The sequence below is a fragment of the Nomia melanderi genome, chromosome 3 (assembly GCF_051020985.1).
Source record: "Nomia melanderi isolate GNS246 chromosome 3, iyNomMela1, whole genome shotgun sequence".
NCBI lineage: Eukaryota > Metazoa > Arthropoda > Insecta > Hymenoptera > Halictidae > Nomia > Nomia melanderi.
The window spans coordinates 12,044,483-12,068,861 of record NC_135001.1 but is presented as its reverse complement, the minus strand read 5'-3'; the positions used below and the strand labels follow the sequence as shown (position 1 = coordinate 12,068,861).

The window sequence follows — 24,379 nt, the reverse complement described above, 5'->3', positions numbered from 1 at the left end:
GACTGTTCGATTTTTTCTATAATGATTATACAATTAATTTTATTAGATTATATTTTATTAGATTATATTGAGCAATTTAATAAATTTCATTAAATTAACTGTTGGTAAAAATAGTAAGAATTGGTAAAAATGGTGTTAGTTAAAACACTATTCAATTTTGGTTTCGAGACATCGTTGCTTGAATTATTGGAAGAATTCAATTGTCCGAATGTCGTCTAACAAGTTGATATAATCGAGGTTCCACTCTAATTCGAAATTCGTGTGTACAACCAGATGGACTTGGCATATACATACGTAGCACACGGAAGAAGGAAGAGAAGGGTCGCGTACTCGGAAGGCCTAGCTGCTTTGGATCGTCGTTCCGACTGATCGGAATGATAAACAGCCGCACATTATGAAGGCAAGCCCAACGATACATTAGGATGTTATTATGCAAGTCGCTACAAGAATATTCTTACACCTCATCTACAATTTCCTGTTTCTCGATTACTCTCGATATTAATTATTAATACAAAGACGAAATCGACAGTTAACGCATCCCCCCTATCCACGTGGCAAATATCGTTTTAAGTCGACCAGAAAAATTTCTCATAGTTTCAGAAAATGTTTAAAGGTATATTTCAATTCGTGAGATTCAGCTTGATTATTTACTTAAATAAACTATTTTTCACCATGTACGCAATACAAATATGTTAGTGAAAAAAAATTAAAAAAACTTTCAATGTATGTGATAATCGGTTTGAACGAAGAAATGTTTGGGTATCATTAGACAAGTTCTCTGTCTAAAGTTAATTTTATCAGTATAAAGATCCATCGGTACTGTTAATAGCCATTATTTGAACATACTGACTGCCGTTGTTAGCACCGAGTATTGCGTAATTATGACAATTACTACAGCATTAAGGAAATCTGCGGGAATAATTGGAATGACAACAATTATAATAAGTAATGTATAATAACAATAACAGTAATATGACACTTACCCACGAACGAGACTTGAATTATTATGGGCTCATGGGTAGACTGCCAATCAGTTTGACCTCGACAGCAATGCGTCAATAACGTATTTTCAGGTACGGTTAGGGGCATGTGGTAAATATAATTGTCAATACGGACAGCAAAATTTTCGTGATACAGTCAATCCATTGAAAACAGGAAAACACATATTTCATGTTTATCCCGAAGTTGTTGAAATTCGCGAATAATAATTATCACAACTATTTTTACTAACATTCAAAACTTTGAAACAAGAATATATGTTTGTGCAGTTTACGGAAGAAATTAATAAGTTGCAAATTGCATTTGCAGTTGTACGTCAAGAAGAGAAAAACTTAGTTTTATTCTCTGAAGAGTTATTAAATTAAAACATAATTAGGAAACAATGATTTAGATGTAATTAATATAGTTGTCATCAATGTTTCAATTGAAAAATGAAAGCTGACTTATTTTTTATATATGGTTTATAATAATAAATAGGTAAATAAATAACGTAATAAATACACACTACATCAATTGCAATTACTGACACATACCGTTCTCAACGAGTGGAATCTGTTAGATGACTGATAACAAAACTTAATTACCTAACAATAAGATAAGTTATCATATACTTGATTAACAATTAAATTAATAATAGTTCCTTAGAGAGGCAACTGTGAATAAATTAATTAGTCTCATTTAAAATTAATAATGCGAGGAGTAAATATTGTTTTCAAACAACGATTACTGAATGCATATCTCATTCGTTTCAACTAACAATTAGCAGTTTCCTTGTCAATCTATACTTGATTACAATTTGGACATCATTCCGATTATTTGATTATTCACCGTACCATCTCAAACATTGATCAAAAGAAAGGAAAACGTATCTTAAGGAAACATTTATACTCATGTTATCTGACCTGATTTTAGACACACTTCGAATGAAATTGTTAAAAATGTTCTATTTTCTTAATACCTAGAGAGCTAGAGTACATTCGGTCGGACCCAATTACTCGTTCTTTTTATCTTATCTCGACCAAATTCCCCAAGGGATTATGCATAAATACCTAAAGCTGTAAGATTATTAAGATAATTGCTCAATTGTTTGTCGTCAAATTGCGTTAAAATGAAAATTATTTCACTTAAACCGATTTATAATGCGAAACGCAGTTTCAGGAACACGTTATAAAACGATTAATTGCGAAGATTAATTAGAAAATCACTATTATTGTTCAAGAATGAAGAAAAAATCAATCTTCAATCAGTTTTACATGTTTAATAAATGTAAAGATTGTAAAATTCTTTTCAATATCAGATACAAAGGCTATTGAGATAAAAACAACACTTCTACTTCCTGATTTCGAATATTGTTTCGATGTTGACCCAATTTCCTTAATGTCGATAGTTTGGTAGACGAAAAAATGGAATGAGAAAAAAGAATAGTATCTTACAGACTGGCCGGAAGGAATCGTTTTACGCGTTTACTGACTCGAACGGCTACTTCTATAATACTTCCGCAGCGTGACCTTCTCCCACCGTCCTTCCTACAACTGTTCGGATAGATTCTTAATCTATTTACGAGGAACACATTTACTTGCAGAACTGTCATACACGGATATAGAGGATGCGCGCATATTCTTCTCGTAACGACTCGAATTCACAACCAGAGAATTGAATCAGCTCCTCTATTCCAGTACTAAAAACAAACCATAAATTACAAAAGTTGGAAAAAGAATTTGTTAGATTGACCTCGGGCAGAATTATCCATAATAAACTTTCTCCTGATTCAAAGTAACTTTCAGAACAATCACAGGCTCTTCATGTTTAGCTTTCAGGAGAGGACATAAGTACAGATATTTACTTGAATTTGTCTATTTAGCAAACAGATCTCGGTTTTCTTCGATTTACATCGTGATTCGAAGCTTCTGTTAACTACCAGTGTATAAATTATCTATACATTTTTTTGCTTTTCTATTACACGAGAATATATAAGACATCATTACGTAAAAGCCTTAGTAGAATCAAAATTGTTCTGTTTCTAATCCTTTTGTTTGCAAATTGATACACAAAAGTATACGATTGTATAATAATCTATATCGAGATTATACAAGTTAGACGGAGAACCGTTTCGGACAGTTGCGAAAAGGAGAGTGAAGCAAGGTCTCGCCGCGGAAGTAGAAGTAGTTGCGTTAGTCACTGCTTGAAATGAGTTTTTTTCCACATTATTTGATATGCAATTTTGTTCCGCTGTGTTTCTTCAATGTCACATTAGGAATTATTATTAAATTTCTATTCTTTTCGTCTAGTACAATATTGACATACTAATATGGCGTTTCATTCTTTTGAACTAAATGAGTATTCAGGTAAGAATGAAAATACAAATAAAAACATCCATATTTAAATGTAAAAATCAGTTCATTTAAATCTTCAATTCAGATATACAGAAAGAAAATTTAAAGTTATATTCAACATATTTCACGTTGCTTCTTACAAAAGACTTTGATGTGTGTTGTTTACAGTTTGATATCTTTGTTAACGAAGACAGAGTGGAGAAAGTTAAATGTGCTTGGGAAAACCACGTGTGTATACTTACTTGAAAAAACAGAGTCGTATTTTGAAGATGTTATTTTTGAAGCCAACATTAATAAAAAAAAATCTTTCGTTACATAGAAGGTCTAAAGCATGTTTGCACTTTTTATGAAACAGGAAATACAATATTATGCACCTCTTTTGTTTCACGTTTTTCGATATTTGTGGTTTCTTTAAGTGTTTAATGTAAGAAATCAAACACCTGTGATTCATAATTAAACCAATCATATAAATACAATTCTTATTTACATATTTGATCATATTACTATAACAATGTATAGAAAACATCACGCAGTAGAATGGTAATATACCATAAAATACAATATAGTAGAAAAATGATAAGGACAAAGTGTAAATTAAATAAAGATACCATATAAATCTTGAGAATAAGATTTAAATTTCGCGCCGTATTTAGATAAGAAGTGTAAGTAGTCGATATATCGACCAATAAGAATACTAACCCAGCGGCATTCTACGTGCTAGATGTATGCATGAATTTTTTCGTTTAATGGGTACGTATTTACATTATCTGTAATAAATTTATATATTTAAGTAAACGATTATGGTTTTATAGTATAGTATGTAATAATTTATAAATTTATATAAAATAAATTACTTCATTTCTGAAGTTGTTTCTCGCTTTGAATTCATAACCTAAAATATTGTGCATCGTTATTACAAATAATGGATTATTCAATTAAACGTTAATTATGCCATGAAAAAGGGTAATGACGTTAATATTATTATAAAATGTAAAAATAACCAAAGTTGAAATTACCAAAGATATGCTATTTATACATGAATCATAAGATCCACAAATGTGGTTCCTTGCATATTTTATTTATATATGCAACGGACGAAGAACGTTGGTACTAAAAGAGGACAAAAGATACAGATTACAGTGAATAGCATTATGCTTAACATCTTAGTTTCCTTGACAATAGATCATCATGCTTAACGTGCTGGTCTCTTTAACACAGCATGGTTAACACAAAAACAAGTCATTTGAAAAAGAATCGAACCAAACCTTAAATGGCTATTGATCTGCAAAATGTTTGAAACAAGAATCATTATAATAATGTGCATACTTGAATGCCGTAGACTGTTTACAGATTCTACTAAAAGCAAATGACAAATAGTTGAAAATTTTATGCATATGCTTCAAACAATATATACACATACTATTGAATTTAACATGGACATAATACATAAATATGATTTGATATAAGCAAATATAAAGATGAATTATCTATAATTAATTAGATTGATTATCAGAGATGATAATCACCAATTAACAATAAATTAAAAAGTATGTTATTTTACTCGTGTATACACAGTAAAATTTTCATTATTCATTCTTGGTTGTGAAAGGATTAAACCCACCAGTGAAATAAAGTCTATTACTAATTAACTTAAAATATCATGAGTGTTGTTAAACCCAATATACAGTGAAAATATAACGAAGACTAGTGGATTATAATGTGTCGCGTAGTTAGTGTACATAAGACCGAGGTTGTACCTGGCTTTATATTATCAGATGCCAAACCTATTTATATGTGTTTTGTTCATGAAAGAAGATATGCAAATTGATTGTATTTAACTAATATGGAAAATATAAATACCATGTTTCCATATTATGAAATTCACTTGTTTCCCCCATCCGTCATAAGCTTAGAGGATAAAAGAAGTAAATTTTGTAGTGGAAACATTTCTACTTTCTAAAATGTAGAATGAATTAGAGACAATGACATGTTTTTCTTTGAGATTGTCTTTACCTCCCAGAAAGACATATTCACAAAGAAATTCTATAAAAGCTATGCTAAAATTCACCAGCTACATCTTTGAAAAGGAGAATTTAATATAGGTGAATAGTAGAAATACTACAGGAATTAATTTTTGCAATTACAAAAATTTGCAAAAACAAATGCAGTTAATTTCTCAAGGACCAATACTGCCTCTAGAACAGTGTATTTATTAGAGACCTGTATAGAGCAGTATATTAATATCGATAATACAACCAAGATTGTTTGCCTCTCGATATTATTTACTGTTTGCATCATCAATTGTCTGCTGTGCCAAAATACGAAGTTCAAAGTCTGAAAGGGAATAGCCCATGGCCGCTCAACAATCAAAGAATTCAACCGATTGACGCCAGATGGCTTAATGCGCAGTCGCCATATTTGTGTTATCCATAACACAGTAACGACACTGACGCAAATATCAGACGCTAAAAAGATGTAAAATTAAATATTTGATCTGCGCTTTGATCCTCTCTACGAATGAGATCGAAAAACATACGTGACGGTAGTAATAAGTCGTCGAATTCAAGAATAAATTAACTTTTGCAGTAAATTGGAGGACGTAATCTTGATACAAGTTACTAAACGCTTGCTTGAAATTTATTCGTAAAGATAATCTCCTTTAATTACTGGATCAAAATTCTTACCGTTTAATCTTTGTACATTGCTATGTCATCATTTACAACTAAGCTTCAAAAAAGAAGAGAATAAATCAGAGGGGTACATACGTAATGAGATTTAACCCGACAGTAATATTCATGCAGCTTAGTCTGCATATGCATCTGCAAAGTGATACTTAATAACTGGATGGAAATCAACAAACCAATCTAGTGTCACCTGTGGTCGATGTGATTCATGACGTCACCAATACTGGATCATTGTAATACTATAGAAAGACGGATATCTAGTGGACACATGGAGTTATGAAATATATGTGACAAAGGAATTGTTGAAAAATCAAATTTCCTAATATCACTTCGTATTAGTCTCTGAAAAAGGAACTTACGGAGTGATATATGACAACAAAATGAATAACTTTTAATTTTTTCATAAAAAAAAGTAAATTATTTTCGCTAATAATATCAGTCATTGTTGCAACTTAAAAGTTGTAAATACAAGGAAATTTTTTTTATCTTCCTTAACTCCTAGCTAACAATGTTCAATAGAAAAGAGTTTCTTTGTATCTCAAAAATTTTTCTCGTGTAAAATATTAATACTACGACAACTGAACTACCCCAATAACTGTATCAAATATTCCTAACTTATGGAATTGTATAATTCTCAAAACGTACTGCATACTTCACTGTGCCAGGCGTTAATCCCCTTATCTGATAATTAAAAACGGAAGCCTCAGGAATATCTCGGGAATTTCGTAACGATCTCCGCAAAATGATTACAAAAGTCGATTGTTTCTTATTATTCCGACGAACTTTTTGTAATTCCTGCGTATATTTGCGATCACTTAAACATCACCCAACCGAAAACCATCATTGTCGATTCTCTTAAGTGAATTTCAGCTTAAATATTTAATAATGGAAAAAATACTTTTGATGTATTTTACCCAAAATCTCATTGTTGACACTGTTCGCGCGGATGAGTCACTCGGTAACCCAGCGTCCGCGCGAAGCGCAAGGTCAAGTAGGAAATTGTAATATACAGTGGTGCAACAGCGCGGGAAAGGATTGGCATTAAGCTATGCAAAATTTAATAATTGACTGTTAATCGCTCCGTCATTGTTTAACTATATCCTCCAAAGTGATCAATGCGGATTGTCAGAGTTAATCACTCCCGACATTAAATGGACACGAGTGCGCGATCACATTCTTCAATACTGCAGTTCATTAATCTATTTGAAGAATTGCGATTTTGTAAAACATGTTTGTCACGTAATGACGTTCCTTGCGAGGATCACATAAAACAACATTTCAGAAAAGTGGTTGATTTCAGAATATATTAGCAACCCCCGATATCAAATTAACGTTAAAAAAAACGACCATGGAAATCTTTTTTTCTTTGAGTGAAGGTTTCATCGAGTTTCCTGCTATCCAGTAAAATACGCAATGTTTTATCGACAGCAATTTGAGAGTAATTATCTGCCGCGGAATTGTTCTGTAATGTACTGTTGAATTCCTTTTTTCGCGCAATAAATAGCTGCCGGTGTAACTAGAAGAATGGACGAGATTTTCGCAAAGCAATTCGTTACTTCTCATTGTGTTATTTTGCAGTATTGAACAATTTCGCGTGTATCACACTTTTTTTTATTATTTTAGACTAGTTAGATGTACATTCCATCAACCACTAGTGTGAATTGAAACCATGAAACGTGCGAGCAAACATGGAAGATGAGAAGCTGAAACTCGCCCGCACTAATATCACTATATACGTTTGTTTTTCATGAAACGTACACGTGATTACTGACTAAAATGACGCAGGTACATAAGAACTCCGGTGCAAGAACAACAAACTAATTCTCGTTGCTTCTAATCCCAAGATTTATCATATATCAAACTGATTCACTACCTTGACGAATAACGGTAGGATTTGACGATAGGTGTTCAAAGCTCTTATCTTTGTGTAACAATTCTCGTAGTTACCAGTTACACATAGTATACCTACATAAAAAGTTCTTGTAAGCCTTTGTTCTATTTTCCTCCGTCAAATCAGAATTATCGAATTTTGTCTTCAATCCCTAAAATCTAAGATTTTTAGGTAGCGACAGAACTTAAGCGAATTTGACAAAATGGTCTCATCGGGAATCCTACATTGATGTTTCCAAAAGTGACAGAAATATTTTACTGCAGGAACGCTATCAAAAGGAAACTGAACAAATCTAGAATATTCGCGAAACAGTATTAATATAGTATATTGCAACCACATTTGTCGTTATTGAATACTGAAATATCCTACAAAATAAGGTTATGTCATAATTTTTCATGAAAAATTTATATGATTTACTTTTATTGGAATGGTTTCAATCCTAAAATTTATTGTGGGAAAATATAAAAATTGGGTATTTTCTACTTTTAACTAGATATTTTCCAAACAACTCGAGATGAATTCAATTAATATAATGAACACTGGCGAACCATACACTTCAACATTGCGTGGTTCATATTAGTACGAACATTGCGGTTTGGTGTAGGACGATTATTTATTAAATATGCACGAAAACGAAGAATTGCTGAGAGGTGAAATTAAACTCGGATGACGTGTAACTCGTCATCCCCAGTGAAAATGTTCACAAAAGGATCGTAATCCTTTTATTCCAAGCAAGAGATCCTAACATTTTTTTATCATCTCTCACATACTTCCGGTCGAACCCCTAGCGTCAAGGATATGCCTACCGGGGAAACCCCGAGGTCGCCAGTGGCGGCACCTTCTTTACCCAACACCAAAGGGCAAACAAACAGATCGAATTTCCATAATTAGTCAACATATTAGTGATTACTATACCACAAAACTTCGCGCATTCATGAGACATCAAAGACTTCGGGAACTGTGTGAAACGCAAACTCTAATAACATTTAATGGAATTTCATTGATAGATAAACCAATATTCATTGAATTATAAACCAATACGTCTAAAGAAGATCGAAAGTGGATACGTACTCTAAGCTAACAGAAGTGCCCGAACAAAAAAGTGTCCTTGTTTAGGATCTATAAAATGTCTCTTTAATATTAATCACTGCAAAACTAATTTCTAATTTTTTCCTTTCTTTAATGTTTTTCTTAATTTTTAAACGACTCGTCCTGTTTTGAAATATAATTATCGGAGGACTTTTTCCTCGACTTTAAGATGCATAGTATAAAAAGAGACTATTCGTGTAAAGCACCGACCAAACGATCTTTCTTAATCGTGGCCACATCATTATTTTGTTTAATTTACATACTTATCCTTATTGAACGATGAACGTCCGCGTTCACGAAACGACAATTCAGTTTCAAAGTAATTATGAGGTCCGATGCCCTTAAACGGTGGTCCGAGTAATTGAGGTTGAACTATACATACATTATTCAGCAAGATAGTTTATACATTTATCCTTCGTTTCTTGTTAAACACAAGCTACTCGCCGAGAAGGACCGTGTCCGACCGTATGTTTCCATATGGAAGATTTTTTGGCGGACGAAGGTCCTCGAAATCAGAGTTTTCTTTTTGCCGAATCAAACGCTGCATACGTACACCGAAACGCTTCCTTTCACGCCAAACCAGTTCCAATCAGACGTTATACGTCCTTCATTTCTGTGTAAGTGTAAAGTATCAGGTCGCCGGCTACAAAATATATATCGCCGGCAGCGTGTCATTTATTTGGCAAAAAAACAAACGGATCGATTTGACAATTTGCATAACGTATCGGTGTACCGTTGACCCCTATCGGTTTTTGTTGACATTTATATGCGAATGGGGCAGCCTAGATTAACATGATTGAGGCAATAATTGAAAATGGTCGACCTTAGATGCCGCTGCGGACATGGATCTATTGAAAGAAAGAACATAACTCTGGATATTTTAAGAATTATGTTATATATATTTTAAAAATTACTTGTTTACACAATATACGGAAGCGTTCGTGTTATATATATATATATTAAAATAGCAAATTGAATAGTTCCAAATTGAACAGAATTATATATTAATGAGTAATAATCTATAAAATATCTAAAGTATGGTAACTGTTGTAATGTTTCTTAGGGAAAACCGTTCTCTATTGCAATTCTGTTTTCTTGAATATTGTATTTGCACGAAGATCTGCAGTCTATCAATTATATTGGAATATGTATAGTGGTATATTGAACTTGTGTAGTCACACCAGTAACATTTATATAGCGGATATTTATGCAGGATCTAGTTTCTCCAAGCTAGGACAAAAAATAAAAATAAGCAGAGACATTTATCATGTATTAATAGATCTCCCGAATGAGTAATTGATTTTTCGTACGTTTACAAACATCATAAATCCATCATGTAATCCGCTGTATAAAGAAGACATTATGAAAATTACGTTTGTCGTATGTGTGTATTGTTACACACATCTATAGACAGATAATGTTGGCACTGAGCATAACCGTAGTTCCATGAGTTTATTGCTACGTAGGAGCAACAACCATCGAATCATCAGCCGACCTTGAAATCAAACGCATGTCGATAATGATAGATAGACTGCGGTTTCTATGCATTTATAACAAACATGAGTGTGTGTACCTTACTGAAACAAAAACATCACATAGTTACCAACTACTAAGGCTTCATCTTACTTTGCATTTAATAACAACGAGTCTTCTAAATATGCAAACTTTGAAATCTTTAAACACGTTTTTCTCGAAATCAAACTTCACAGTACTCATGTATTTTTCTTGGAAACTATCGAACCCATTGTTTTCTCTTTCATATTACATGTTATACAATACAATTTGTAGGAAATAGAAACAATAATGGGTTTAATGGATTCCAAGAAAACTACACGACACTACAAAGTCCAATTTCAAGAAGAACACATTTAAAGTTCCTAAAATTCAACATTCGTTCGCCGGACGTATTCTCTAAATTGTGAAGACTGCCAGTACTGTAATACGAATGTGAATTTTTTAAAATCCCGTTAACCAAAACAATCCTTTATTACCCACGTTGACGTGTTGCTGCAATTGGATATTTGAAATTACCATTAGCTTGTATTTTACTGTGCCCGTAATGTTCCTTGATAAATCTCACGTATCATTATGGCATGCAAATGGAGCTTGTCGATGCGCATCCTCAATTGCATTTTAAAACAAAATGATTCTCTTGATCCGCATAATTTCTGTTCTACGTAGTAACCATTCTAACAATGACCGCCAGCGATGCCGGTGTTTCCAGAGTTAATGGATTAACCGACCGACAAAATTTTGCACGTGCAACCGTGTATGGAAGGCGAACGGTCTGACGTCATTTTGCTTTCGATGGTATTATGATAGGGTCTCGGAGCTGCGTTCGGTCTTGGCAGACAGCGCACGCGACAAAGTAGTCGTCAGTTAACGACTGGTGACTGTATTGGATCATCCAACCATCGGTTGTCTTAAGGTTATTCATTTAAAAGCTTATAAATGGCAAGCAGTTTGACATTGCGTTCCTTCGGAAAAGGAGCCTGATATTGGACAAAAGAACGATGACGTACTTCAAAAATATCTTGGGAAAAAAAATCTTTTGTCAGTCTCAAAAATTTGGAAAAAGTCATCCCTGTTTGCTAAGCAATTCGTAAACTAAACATTATCATTATGAGAGAGTGATGTACGGCCTGATAAATTAAAATTCGAATTAATGAGCAACGATAAAAGGAAAAAAAAAGTATGGTGTAAGTTATTTCATTCGTATACATCGTCCCTTTGTTTTTATTTCTTCATCTGATAAACGTGTTTATAAAAAAAATGTGTTACTGTAGCCACAACTATGGTTCTATATTGTAAAGTTAGCGAGGGCTGCGAGAAAGAGCGCGAACTCTAGAACCTTGGGCAACAAGACACGCGACCGAACAAGAAACTTGGCAAACGTATCGTTACACGATAAAATGTGACTTATTCTGGTTAAATAAGACTACATCCGCATTAACAGTTTACTTTACCAGTGGTCGCTTGTGACCGCCGTGGCGTCGTTTTGCGGTTGCCCGGTAATACGATGAGTATTGAATAACACGATTTCTACTTTGCATTGTTATCTGCCCGCTCGGTTACTTAAAATTCCTTTTACAGGTTCCTTCGATCGTTGTGAACATTCCGAGAAAATTCAATCGTTCCTACTGTTGGCGATCAATTACGGAATATCATCGGCACGGCGGGGCGTGCTGAACGAGTGCACGCCCGATCGAAGAGGCAGCCGATCTAATAGAAACGGCCTGCGAATATAGCTCACACGTTATCCCGGTTATTAGAAAATATCCACTTACCAATCTCCTCGACCACGTAACGATCTTTAGGACTCATGTCCGCGATTTCCGTCACGCTTACGACGACCCTGACACTCATCGTTGCACCTCGTGTTCCGTCTTCCACTTCCAACCAGACGCGACCAGAAATCCGCGGGACGATAGAAGATCTGACTGCGATCGGTGACGATCGAACGCGCCAACTCCGCCGGCAGCGGAACAGGCTTCTCGTAAACTTTTTCTCTCCTCCCGCGTGAAGAGAACGCCGTGGAAATAAAATCGAACGGCTCGCTCCGTATGCTACACGTAACGTCCTTATTAATTCAATATCAGTCGCTCAGCCGATACCGATTCATCGGTACCGCGCGCACGGCCGATCGTACTCTCAGCTTCGACGAAACTCCGAATCTCCTTGAGACGTGGTCTCGAAACGAATTCCGACGTACTCGATGTCAGAATCGTCGATGGGGATAATTGTAATCGGTGCCGTCGCAATCAAAGGTGTCCTCCCAGTCGCGGGCGGTGAAGTTACAGTAGCAGCATTTCACGTTGAACAAATAGGGCTGGGTTTGCTTCAGAGTCCTCTGTACCCTCGATTCCATAATTGTCCTTGGTTCGAAACGTTCGGCGATAAAACAGCGATTCCCGCGACTCGCCAAACCGTTCCGCGAACCACCCTGTGACAGTTTGTTCATTCACTCGCGGGGACGACCGAAACACCTGCGAATCCGATATTTGTTTCTGCTGGGCAGCGATGACGGCGAGCAAGATTTACGCGTCATAATCGACGGAGTTGTAGTCTAATTGTAACACTCCTGCGCGCCGCGCGTAATCGGTGGATGGCCGGGAGAAGAATCAATTATTTTCCAACGGTGCGCGTCATTTCCGTGAAGAAAATAATTTGCATTCGATGATCCCCGCAGCCGGCTACGCGTTTCCACGAACCTGCTCCGGGCTTCTCTGAAATTCGAACGCGGATAAGGGTCCGTCAACGAGCGCCGGTGTGATTTTCGTAGGCCTTGTGGGGGACGTTTCCTGAACCCAGCCGAAAGAAGTGACCGCCAGCGAACGCCGCTCTGGACATCAAACACGCCGCGACGCAAACCACCGGTTATTAATCGCGATTTCAGCTGGGCGGCCGGTGCCGGTCTCGTTAGAAGGAACGTTTCCTGCGTGCCATAACCTTGAGAAACTTGGTCGTCACAAGCGATATTACGTAAAGCCGAAGTTACGAGCGCCGAGCCTCCGGCTTCTCCGCAATATGGACAGCCAGGACAAGTAGCGAGTCATTAAGGACGCCACAGCCACTTCGCGAAATCTGTACGGGACCTCCTCGGAATAATACATGTTTGCGAACAAATGATAATCGAATCGGTTGCGCCAGAACGCGAATCAACGTAGCGTCGAAACCGATTCCAGGCGTTCCAGACGCTGAGAATTGAGTTACGGGTGAGACGCTGGTCGATGGGAAATAGAAAAATAATCAAATCGTCAGTAATAATTCATACTTTAAGTGGAAACACGTGTTCTCCAGTAGGTTCTTTGGTGAATACACTAATCATTCGACTAATTTTCCGTAGTTTCACTGAAGAGAGAAATATGCGTCGCTCCATTTTCCTTTATCGGCGTCCTCCATTTCGCGGAATTCTGGCGCGACCGAGCGCAGTCGGCGATTACCCTCGAGTTGAAATTTTACAAAGTACTCGGTAACTATACATTAAAAATATCTCGTAGATAAACTAGTTTATAAATAGTATTTACTTCGAACTGGTAATCTTTATTCATACGATTTCGAGAGTTGATTTATCGCCGCTGCGACCAGTAGCTTCGGCCAGCCTGTGGAACGACATTGCGGAGTGCTCGGCTCTCGTTAACTCGAAGATCTAGTTGGTCTCCGCTCGCGTTTGTTTGCCGAATCGATAAATCTTTTTACGAGATAACGCGCAGCCTTACCACGTGCTAGCACCGACACGCTCTGTCACTGATGTAACAAGTCCCAAAATCAATGACGACGTACCATGACGCTCGGTATCAGGCATTTGAATCGTGTTTGCCAATATACGAGAGAAACGTGATAAGGGTATTTGACAAGTAACCGAATAATTAGTCAGATGCCGAAACAGTGTTCGTGGAAATTTGTTTGCGTGTGAACCGATTTGTGAAGTGTTCTTCGATATTCTATTATGCGTTGTTATTCGAAGGTGTGGCGATGGTTGCGTACGAACGCGCACTGTCTTGCAAATGATACTTCAATTTGCAGGATAAAAGACACAACAGGACGGACTTCGCAAAACGATCACTGCTGTGTGTACGTCGTGCCAGATTGAATGTAGACTGGCAGAAAGCGCGGTCGTTCTCTGCTGTAACGACAGGTGTTGTCGCCCCGCGAACAACCAGAACTAGGGTCGAGTGGGGACGGTGAAGGCGGAGCTCGCACCTTCGGCAGCGAGTAGTAAAAGAGTATAAAGTGATTGCCGATCTTTCTCTTCTCAGGAGAATTCGATATTCGGGAAAGGCGTCGGCAGGCTTGTTGCAAAAAGAAGGAACGATTATTCTTCCTCATTTTTTGTTACTCGCGCGTGCACCCATTGGAACATTCTATAACTATCCTGTTCAACGTCTTCGCAGGTTTTAAAGCTTTAGCAACGCTAACGTTTGTGCTCGATTCTCCTTCGTCTCTTTTTTGGTAGATACTTCTCGCGTAAAGACGTCGGATAAAAAGGTACTCAGTTGTTTGGAAAAATGGAACGCTATTTTTAGAAAGCTGTTCTCGTCATCGTCATTTTCAGATTTGAATAAACTTTCCAAAAACTGCGGTTAAAACTTTATCCTTTATATTTTCAAATATGATTATGCAATTTTTATTATAATTCGATTAAATCGTAAAGAATAGCAGGATAACAGTAACTCTGACGAAATCGAGTCTTTCTTAAAATTCTATCAGATGTTTTCTCGAAAACTTGATTTTCTTCCCATCTCGGGATTAACATTTATTTTCAACAGTAAAGAATTTCGTGATAATCTTTTTTTTCAATGATCTAACGATTCAGGTGTGTAGATACACCCTGAAAGAAGTGACCACCATTTTTGTTACGCCTTGTACAGTTTGAAATCTTGGGTTAAAGGTGAACAGGCCGATGACTCAAATCGAGATGTTTCGGGGTTGTTATTTAACCTGATGATTAATATTAAAGGACACACGACATTCGGATTATCTGTCAATCCTGCTCCGCATCTTCATCCAGAGGTACTAACTTGCGCAGAGAATAAAGGTCAAGAAAAGTAAGAAGCTATCGCAACCGATAATCAGATTAAACATTCGCTCGATCCCTTCCAACATTGTTCTGAACACTTGTTCATACTAAGAGTCACTTATGTCGTTCCCTCAAAAAGTTGATTTACTTCCCTGCTTAAAACCCCGCACTAGAATAATTGTGAGCTAAAAATAAAGCATTAAGATATTTCTGCTTATAAAATCAAATTGATTATCCAAAATGAAATGTGTTCATGTGAAAATTCGTTTTCGAAAAAATACAGTTTGTGAACCCTTTAAGCACATATGCTTTCAATAGCAACCAGTTGGTATGTCCGTCTATTACTAACTATATTACATATTTCTATTTAAGAAAAAAAAGCAGTGCAATCATGGTTTTTATTGATTTCTTTATTGTATTCATTCATATTAAACTACTGTTTATAGATAATCTAACAATATTTGTAAACATTAATATACAAAAAAGAAGGGGCAGCAGTGTGTGTAAGGATTAAATGTGAACAAGAATAAATGTGAAAATGAGCAATGCGAAAGAAAAGTAGTTTACGATCTTATTCCTACACGATCTGATAAATGACATACAAAAAACATTCAATGAGGAAAATAACCATGTGTTTTATTCATTTGTAGCGTCATCTGAAGATCAGAAACATAAAAAATTTAATACAGTTTAACCAAATTTTTATTTTATTTATAATTTAATGGGATCTTTAGTGAGATAAACAAATTCCTGTTTGATATAATTTTTTGCAAATTAGACCAAGAATCTATATTTACATATTACATCCGCGATCTGGTCATTAGGATTACTACGGTGTCACAGTATTCACTAGGTCACCGATTCGCGTGAAAGAATTTTAAAGTTGAAGGTGTTTCTTCTGTTTGAAACAAAATGCAATTTCCATTCCTGATAACTTCGTAAATTATTAACACCTTGTGAAAACAGTTAAACAATTCTTACGGATGCACACATAATTATACGATTTTTAGTCATATTTTTTTTATCGAAACAATGTAGTTGTTCATTTTGTAGTAGATAAAAAAAATATACAAAAATAACAAAGTTATATTGATTAATCAATTAATAATAAATAACTGAACATCGAAATAAACATGAACCACTTACCACTGAAATTCTAGTTTATTAAACAATCTCGCTATCTGACATTTTGACATCCTTCACTGTAAAACCTTTTAAATAATTTCTAAATATTTATTGAATGTTGTCCCGACTTTATCTCTTTCACTTTGTCGAAAATATATGAATCAGGAAAGGAATAAAATGAAAAATGCATTTATGAACAAGGAAAACAGTTTGGATGAAATTTATTATGCTTCATTGAAGATTTAATGACAAATAAAAACTTTTATAATATAGAAATTCAAATCGAAACAGAACTAATTCAAACCTGGAGAATATAAAATTCTTTATATCCCTAGGCAACTCAAAATTAATTAACAGTATATAAATGAAATATGAAATTACATTATTTATGTATTTTTATAATCACAATGATTGAAAATAATCCAAATATCAGGATTTGATAAATACGTATGCGATTTCATACTTTTACTTCGTAACTATATGATGAACATGTATTGATATTTACTATTATCTGCATTTACTTATATTAAACTTAAACTATAGTAAATAGATTTTTACATATTACTATACACGAATTCAATACGGTTACTTAATAGTTCTAGAAAATGTACAACAAAAGGATATTTCAACGGACTGTTCACTTCATATATGATACAACAGCGTGTACATCAATATTTTATAATAGCCGTTATATTACTATCATACAATTATGCGTGTTCATGACTGTCAAGTTCATGAATGTCGAGTTGGTTTAAGTACAGCTAATATGTATACAAACTGTTTTAATTTGGATATTATTAACTTGTATTTACATTTAATTATCTTTCTTCATACGGTTGGAAGTCATTCTGTATATTATGGAGTCGCGTCCTGGATCCATCTCAGAAATGGCAACTGCATTTATAACAAAGAAGAATTAAAAAATGATATAGTATACGCAAGTTAAATAAATATTAATGATTATTACGTACTGCAAATAGCTAGAAGTGAAAAAACGAAAATAATTCCAAACCACAAAAAAATGTTAAAGATGACTGGATAATTCGGCGAGTATTTTTTCGAAAGATTCTGGACCTTCTGAAACAAGAGATCTTGTTTAATATAATTTTGTAAATTAACGTTACAATTATTTGAAGTATATATTATAAATATTTATGTATATTTATTAAAGTTGTTCTAGCTTTCTTCATGTCTAAATTATGAAAGCTTTTAGCGTTTAATCCCTTGTGTACAGAGGGCATTGTCTATAAAGCACTACTCTGTGACCAAATGGTCACTAACGTGCAGCAAAAATAAATATATTAGTTTATTACAAACTAAATTTAAAATATTATACATTTAATGGAAGAAGGCTCAATAATTAAAATCAATTCTGAGAGTTTAACAACCAATATTCTATATCATTTCCGATAAGTATACTTCCAATCACATTACAGATTAGACAGTTTTCAAAATTATTGATTTGTGAGGATTCATAGTTAGATAATAAATATCGATGATTTGTAAAATACAACATCTAAAAGGCAAATACACATAATTAAAATAAAATACAGTTGACGCTCATATTTAAAGAAATAATGTACAATATCCAAAATAATATAATATAAATTTGGTAAAATATTTACATCATTATATAAATCAAGTAATCTTACTACACTTATGATTTTCGTCTTTAAATAAACTCGTTCGTATTACATTTTTCTTACAGAACTATATCATGCACACCATTGAGTAATTTACAGTATCACACTTCTCATGCATAATAAAGTTTTGTTTTAAAAAAACAACTACTTCTAAAAAATATTAAGAAGCATTGCTTTATAAGCAAACTTAATACGTTTAAAACACAAGTTGAATCACCTAAGTTTGGAATTGCAAAGAATTGAATTGTTTTGAGCGATATAAAAACAAAATCTGAAACAGGTAATGTTTGATTTGAAAAACTCATTCGTTATTAAATATGCTAATTTTCTAGATTTTTAAATTATTAATCAATATTTAAACATATTGTACTTTAACAAGACATTATAATTATATTGTATATATACTACTAGCATTTATAATATAATTTTATTGCAACAATTTCAAAGCAGAAACAGAGAATAATAAAAAAGATATACTGATTATGGTAATTCTCTTTGAGAGAACACCTTGTCTCCTTCTTTCGAATGTGAACATTTAACAAAATTTTATCAGCGCATAATATTTCTAAGTTTCCCTGCATTTGTACTTTTTTATTATGTTAGAAATAATATAAATAAGTTAAAAATTCGAAAACTCTAATCTAACAAAAATACATTTTCTGTAATGTACTCTTTTAAATCAAACATTTCTACCTCAAATTAGTTCTGTAACGCAGCACAATAAAAGTACTTACAATTGCAATCTTAGGTAACCTATCTTGTACGTCTATGTATATGGAATGTCCAAAAAGTATATTCTTCAATTTATGTAGTGCATTAAACATATGTGCAAGTATTCAGTTATTTTTTCTGTAAAGCATATTTTATTTTCCACAATATTCTTAAAAAGTACTTTTAACGTACATAATGTTTTTGTGAATCTACTATATTACTTAATATAAATTTGGAAGGAATGAAACATATACATCCATGTAAACTAATTTGATTAATTTAAATGACTACATACTTCTACATTAATTGTTTATTTTAAATATTTGTATGTTTTTTAATTTTTTGGACATTCTGTATAATCAGTGCTTTAGCAAATAAACAATTGCCAGCAATAAAAGATTCAGAAGTTTTTATCATAACAATTCTAGAAAAAATTCTAGAATGCATGTTAAAGTCTTTGTGATACCTGTCCTATAATTTTTGTGTTAGAGTTTGTGTTATGGCCCATATTACTGTTATCCTGATCAGATTCAGTGACTCCACTATCACTACTTGCAGTAGAATTTCTTGTGAGACTGTCGAATTCTGTAGTACTACCGATATTTGAATCTGAATCCTCTTCTTCTTCTATTTTTTTTTCTTCACCTTGATGTTCATTTTGCTATAAGTACATATATTTAGGTAAGCAACTTATGTTGCATATCTCAAGATAATCCAAACCTATGCAATCACAGTAGCTGTCCTGTTCAAATTTGTATCAAGACAATTGTTCATCTCCAATATTCTTTTAAAATATTCGCTTACTATGTATTAAAGATCCAGTTCTAGATACTAATGTATGAGATTATATACTTCTTTATAGAATAAAACATATTTCAGCGACAAAGTATAATTACAGTAAGAATTTATTTATGCAAAATATATTTCGTTAAATGTATAATAATTGAAATATTTCATTTTATAACTCAACATTATAGAAAAAAATATTTTCCTTAATATTTTAAAAACGAATGAGGGTAGAAAACTTATTTTGTAGAAAAATTGTTTATAATTTTATAAAGAAATGTGATCATTTTTCTAAAAATCGTAAGTAGTATTATTGTAACCTACACAGCCTCTTCTTTATATTTTTGTCATTAATTAATAACTTTTATAATTTGAATTAATACACATGTGTTTCATCCAGTTCTGTCTTCATAATGCTTAATGTGGCAAAACAAAATGTACCTAAATATATCTAAGTTCTTTTTCCTCAGAATGTTTCAATTTATATTGTTCTCAATAATACGGGTGTTATTTTTTTTTTTTTTGAATGAAAATTAAATATCTTGTAACCATATTTTATGACAGTACATCGTTAAGACTTTACTATACATAAGCTATTTAAAAAATTATATACAAATAAACCTATACTTTCGTACTTAATATGGTCTGCAATGGAATGTTTTGAGGTAGTTGAAGCATTTCATAATTTGAATAAATTTCATATAAATTAATCAGTATTTTTTTTAATAACTTATGTATAATTGTCACATTTTATAATATATTAAATTTAATTCTACTATATTAAATAAATTTTTGTTAAAAATGATTAAAATTAGAACACTTTCGTTATTAGTCCACATAAATGTTGCTGAAGTTAGTTAATATTATATAATGTATTCATATAAAAAAAGGTTTCCTCATTTTCTATAATAGACGTTATAAAATTAAAACGAAATAAATAATGATTATGTTACTTTGGAAAAAATTATATTTTTATTATATCACGCGTATAAAAGGTAGTTTTTGTGTTTAAGATTTTTATATTTCTCAATTATTGTATTATTTTATGTCATTGTAATATTTATTTAAGCTACATGCATAGTAAATGTTTGTATTGTATTCGAAGTTTCATTTGCAATTTCATAAAACAGTGTTGTATTCGGTTTGTCTTAGTAATGTGATACAATTAGTTTGTCAAAAAGGTATAATTATGTATTTTGTATGATAATACTGTATCATTTTAAAAATTAAAAGCAGTGCGAATGGAAATACGAAAAGCTTGAATATTAAAATGTGTTCCTTATTAATTCTAAATTCATGTTTCCATGTTAATAACTTATTAACACACAAAACAAAACAAAATATATTAAGTACTGGGTCATAGATATTATACATCATAATTTAAGAACATTTTTAGAAGGCATGCAAGATGCTATCTCTAATTTTAAAATATTTGCCCACTGTTGATAAAGTACTTGTTCATGCAGTAGTATTAACGTACCTTAATTATAATATTATTATTATTAAAATATGTATTATTTTGCAGCTGTTTAAGTTCCAAAGTTGATCCTACACTTTTAATCTTATTATCCTATAAAAGATATTGGTGTTAGACACAATCATTAACAGTTTTAAATAGCTTTTATTGCTCTTGCATGTGAATGTTACTGTTCACATGTATTAAAAGCGTATGTGATGTTATTTCTGTCATAAAATTCGATTTATACCAAAATATAATATATTCTAATAGTCATCCTAATTGATAATATATAGCATGAAATTATATAAAATATTTCAGAACCATATATCTATCATATCTAGTCTATGAAAATATATTTAATTATATTCCAACTAATAAATAAGTTGGATAACTGCAGAATAAAAAAGAACTGTAGATCCAATCCGCCACCTTTATCAGCAGCTTCTTCAAAAGCTAAAATACAACACATTTTATGGCAACTAGAATTTTATTTGTATTTCCCTAAAAAATTCTTATTTAATTTAAAAATACGCTGATTTGAACATTAAATGTAAATATTATAAATTACTTGGTGAAATAAATAATTACGTATAGGTACAAACAATGTTTTGGTTGTAATAATTTATGAAAAGTATATTAAAAACATTAATAAAACATTTGCGCAGTTTCTTAAAATGACATTTCACTATAGCGTCTGCTTTTGAGTTTTAATACTGTGTTAATAGTAAATGTATGTATTTAATTCCTTAGTAATAATATAAATTTAGATATGTTGTATGTTATATAATTTTAAATACGAACCGTTGCTGTATCTCGTCTTTGCCTTCCCAGAGTGACAGAACGGATATGATGTACCTTACTTGCATCATTTGTGGTGGCCACAATTAACACCTGAATTAAAATCGTATTGATTATATAATTTCCATAAATAATTAAGTATGCAATATTAATTTTTTCTTTGAAGTTTAATTCCTCTTAACAGTAGTAAAATTATACCTGGCCATCATAAGCTTGAATGAATGCATCACTAATAACATTCAAGGCATTATTCAGCAAAGATAAAGCTTCCTTTGATGTAGTTGAATTATTCCCATATGCATCAAAAATAGGTTGCAACCCAGATACAACTAACCAATAAATATCAGGCTTAGAATCTGGTTTAATAGCAGAAGGTGCTTTTTTGGCAATAGCGTGCAACAGTTGCACTTCTTCAAGGAATTTCCTATCTTCTTCCTTTCTTAAGTTTAGTGCTTTTAAAGATGTCTCATCAATAGGAGTTGGTTTTAATTCTCCAAGTGCAGACTGTCCCAACTGAATTCATATTATAAGGGAATTAGTTTAATTTCAGTTATATTATATTTTTCTTAATAATTTCAGTTTTACTATTTCATATAACTTAACACATTCGTAGACAGTACAAATTTTAATGAGCTACAAAAGTAGACAGGTGATTTATTCTTAAATTAACTGTGATATGAAGAGACTATATAAAATTAAATACATGAAATGTAGCTCATAAATTTGAATGTTATAACATTTATGTCATTTTGCATCATAATGAAAATGAATGCTGTAGCATTCATGTCCATGAATGTGTTAATAAAACTTAAAATCAGCTATATGATATTACATTTTCACTAATTTCATTTAAACTAATATTTTGTTGTCATACTTACAGCATCAATTCCATCACTCAAATTGATTCTTACTAACATATTATCATCATCTCTTTCATCAAGACGTTGTCTTAAAGCTTGCCACGTAGTTTCTTCACCCTCGTTAACATTTAGTGGAAATGTTGTACCTTTCGATGTATTCAAAGAATATATTCCTTCTATAGATATTACAACTACAGCTTCTGCAAGGTTGAACGGATCTGTGATGGACATGCCATCCCATGTTCCTTTCTATAAGAGATTACGGTTAAAATTTTAAATGTTGTATTTACATTTAGTACTATGCAAAGAGAAAAATAAGGAAGACTGACTAGCTTTGCAGTGTAACCTAAAGCAGCTGTAAATACTTCAGTAAGCAGGCTCTGATTTACTTCTCCTTTTCCATTGAATTGAACAGTACTTGGACTATGAAGTACTAGAAACTCCCCATTTGCTTTTACTGTAATCAACAAACAAACATAATGCTTCTTTATAAAATTAATGACACATATTTTATTAATTTTTACTACTATAAAATTATATACTGATAGTATTACGAAGCGAAAGCGGAAATACCTGCAACAAAAGCAGCTACGAAGCAGACGAGTGTTTTCAACATTTTTATTTCTAAGATGCAACTATAAATTCGAGACACTCCCTACAATTCAATATCAATCCACAAATTGATCATATGACACAAACGGAAACGAATCTTTACTGACAGTAGCATGTGCTGACATATAGCGATAGATATATGAACTATAATATGATCATAGTATCACTACGCTAGGGTAATTTTGCGCATCGTACAACTAAGGTTGGTAAAAACAGTTTTTCATAATTAAAACGAAACTCAAAATATAGCTATTATCTGTATGTAAGGTAAAATAAACTTTTCAAATCAATGCATATGTCATTATCGTGAAAAACATACATTATTATTTGAAATAGTTCATCTAAGTATAAATATTAATGTGATAGCTTCTTGCTACGCATTATCACGAAGCAGACCGGTTATTGAAAATTTTTGTTCTTAACTTAAATATAAATACCTGAAGAATACTTTTTACATATTAAACTCAAAATATATTATTATAAGGAAATAATAAATTATAAGTATTTAATTTATATAATAATAACATTTAAATCAGTGTATCATGTGAAATAGATCATTATTTAAGACCAATCGTTTATACACCAATATGACGTAAGTATGTAAGTATATAACAAATATAAACTTTTAAAAATGGGAAGATTCTTAATGTATTGAAGAAATACACGAAAAATCTAATGTAAGTTTGCGTCTTCGAGTTATTGTCTTTGATATTCTCAACATTTAAAATTATGCGATATTTTAATGGGATTTTAATTACGTCAAGGGTGTCTAACTGGGTGCCCGCAGGCACTATAGTGACATTCCCCTCACGAAAAGTTACCCTCTCCGCCTTAGATACTTTATCTGTACATTGAACACACATACAGCT

At 32.7% G+C, this 24,379-nt stretch overlaps 2 protein-coding genes across 6 annotated transcripts in view; both read right to left on the bottom strand.

Moving 5' to 3' along the window:
• LOC116428167 (uncharacterized) overlaps window positions 1-14,610 on the bottom strand; it is a 98,272-nt gene extending 83,662 nt beyond the window's left edge. Inside the window, exons 1-2 of one of the 2 annotated variants that reach the window (XM_076366292.1) lie at window positions 14,216-14,610; window positions 12,284-13,222 (exon numbers count right to left, since the gene is read on the bottom strand). In XM_076366292.1, coding sequence (XP_076222407.1) covers window positions 12,284-12,362 — 79 coding nt within the window. In that variant the 5' untranslated portion in view covers window positions 12,363-13,222; window positions 14,216-14,610. The remainder of the gene's footprint in view (window positions 1-12,283; window positions 13,223-14,215) is intronic. The other variant, XM_076366293.1, reaches the window with a different exon arrangement.
• Window positions 14,611-17,076: 2,466 nt separating this feature from the next.
• On the bottom strand, window positions 17,077-23,641 carry ATP6AP2 (ATPase H(+)-transporting accessory protein 2). Of its 4 annotated transcripts, none has more exons than XM_031979442.2 (8): window positions 23,472-23,641; window positions 23,228-23,355; window positions 22,917-23,147; window positions 22,237-22,551; window positions 22,042-22,131; window positions 19,462-19,656; window positions 17,613-17,718; window positions 17,077-17,535 (listed from the first exon to the last, which is right to left on the bottom strand). In XM_031979442.2, the coding sequence occupies exons 1-8, from the start codon at window positions 23,512-23,514 to the stop codon at window positions 17,456-17,458; spliced, it is 1,188 nt and encodes a 395-aa protein (XP_031835302.1). In that variant the 5' UTR covers window positions 23,515-23,641; the 3' UTR covers window positions 17,077-17,455. The 4 variants fall into 4 exon arrangements, with proteins under 4 accessions (XP_031835302.1, XP_031835299.1, XP_031835300.1 ...); XM_031979439.2 differs by having other exon boundaries at window positions 17,613-17,715; XM_031979440.2 differs by lacking the exon at window positions 19,462-19,656.
• Between the last annotated feature and the right edge of the window lie 738 nt (window positions 23,642-24,379).

Bases quoted from the DNA above. Each gene is read 5' to 3' on its own strand.
- ATP6AP2 (XM_031979442.2), bottom strand. From the start codon at position 23,514: ATGTTGAAAACACTCGTCTGCTTCGTAGCTGCTTTTGTTGCAG. The intron at 23,148-23,227 runs GTCAGTCTTCCT...AATCTCTTATAG, and splicing joins TAGGTTACACTGCAAAGCTA to AAAGGAACATGGGATGGCAT. The intron at 22,552-22,916 runs GTAAGTATGACA...ATATGAATTCAG, and splicing joins TGAGTGATGGAATTGATGCT to TTGGGACAGTCTGCACTTGG.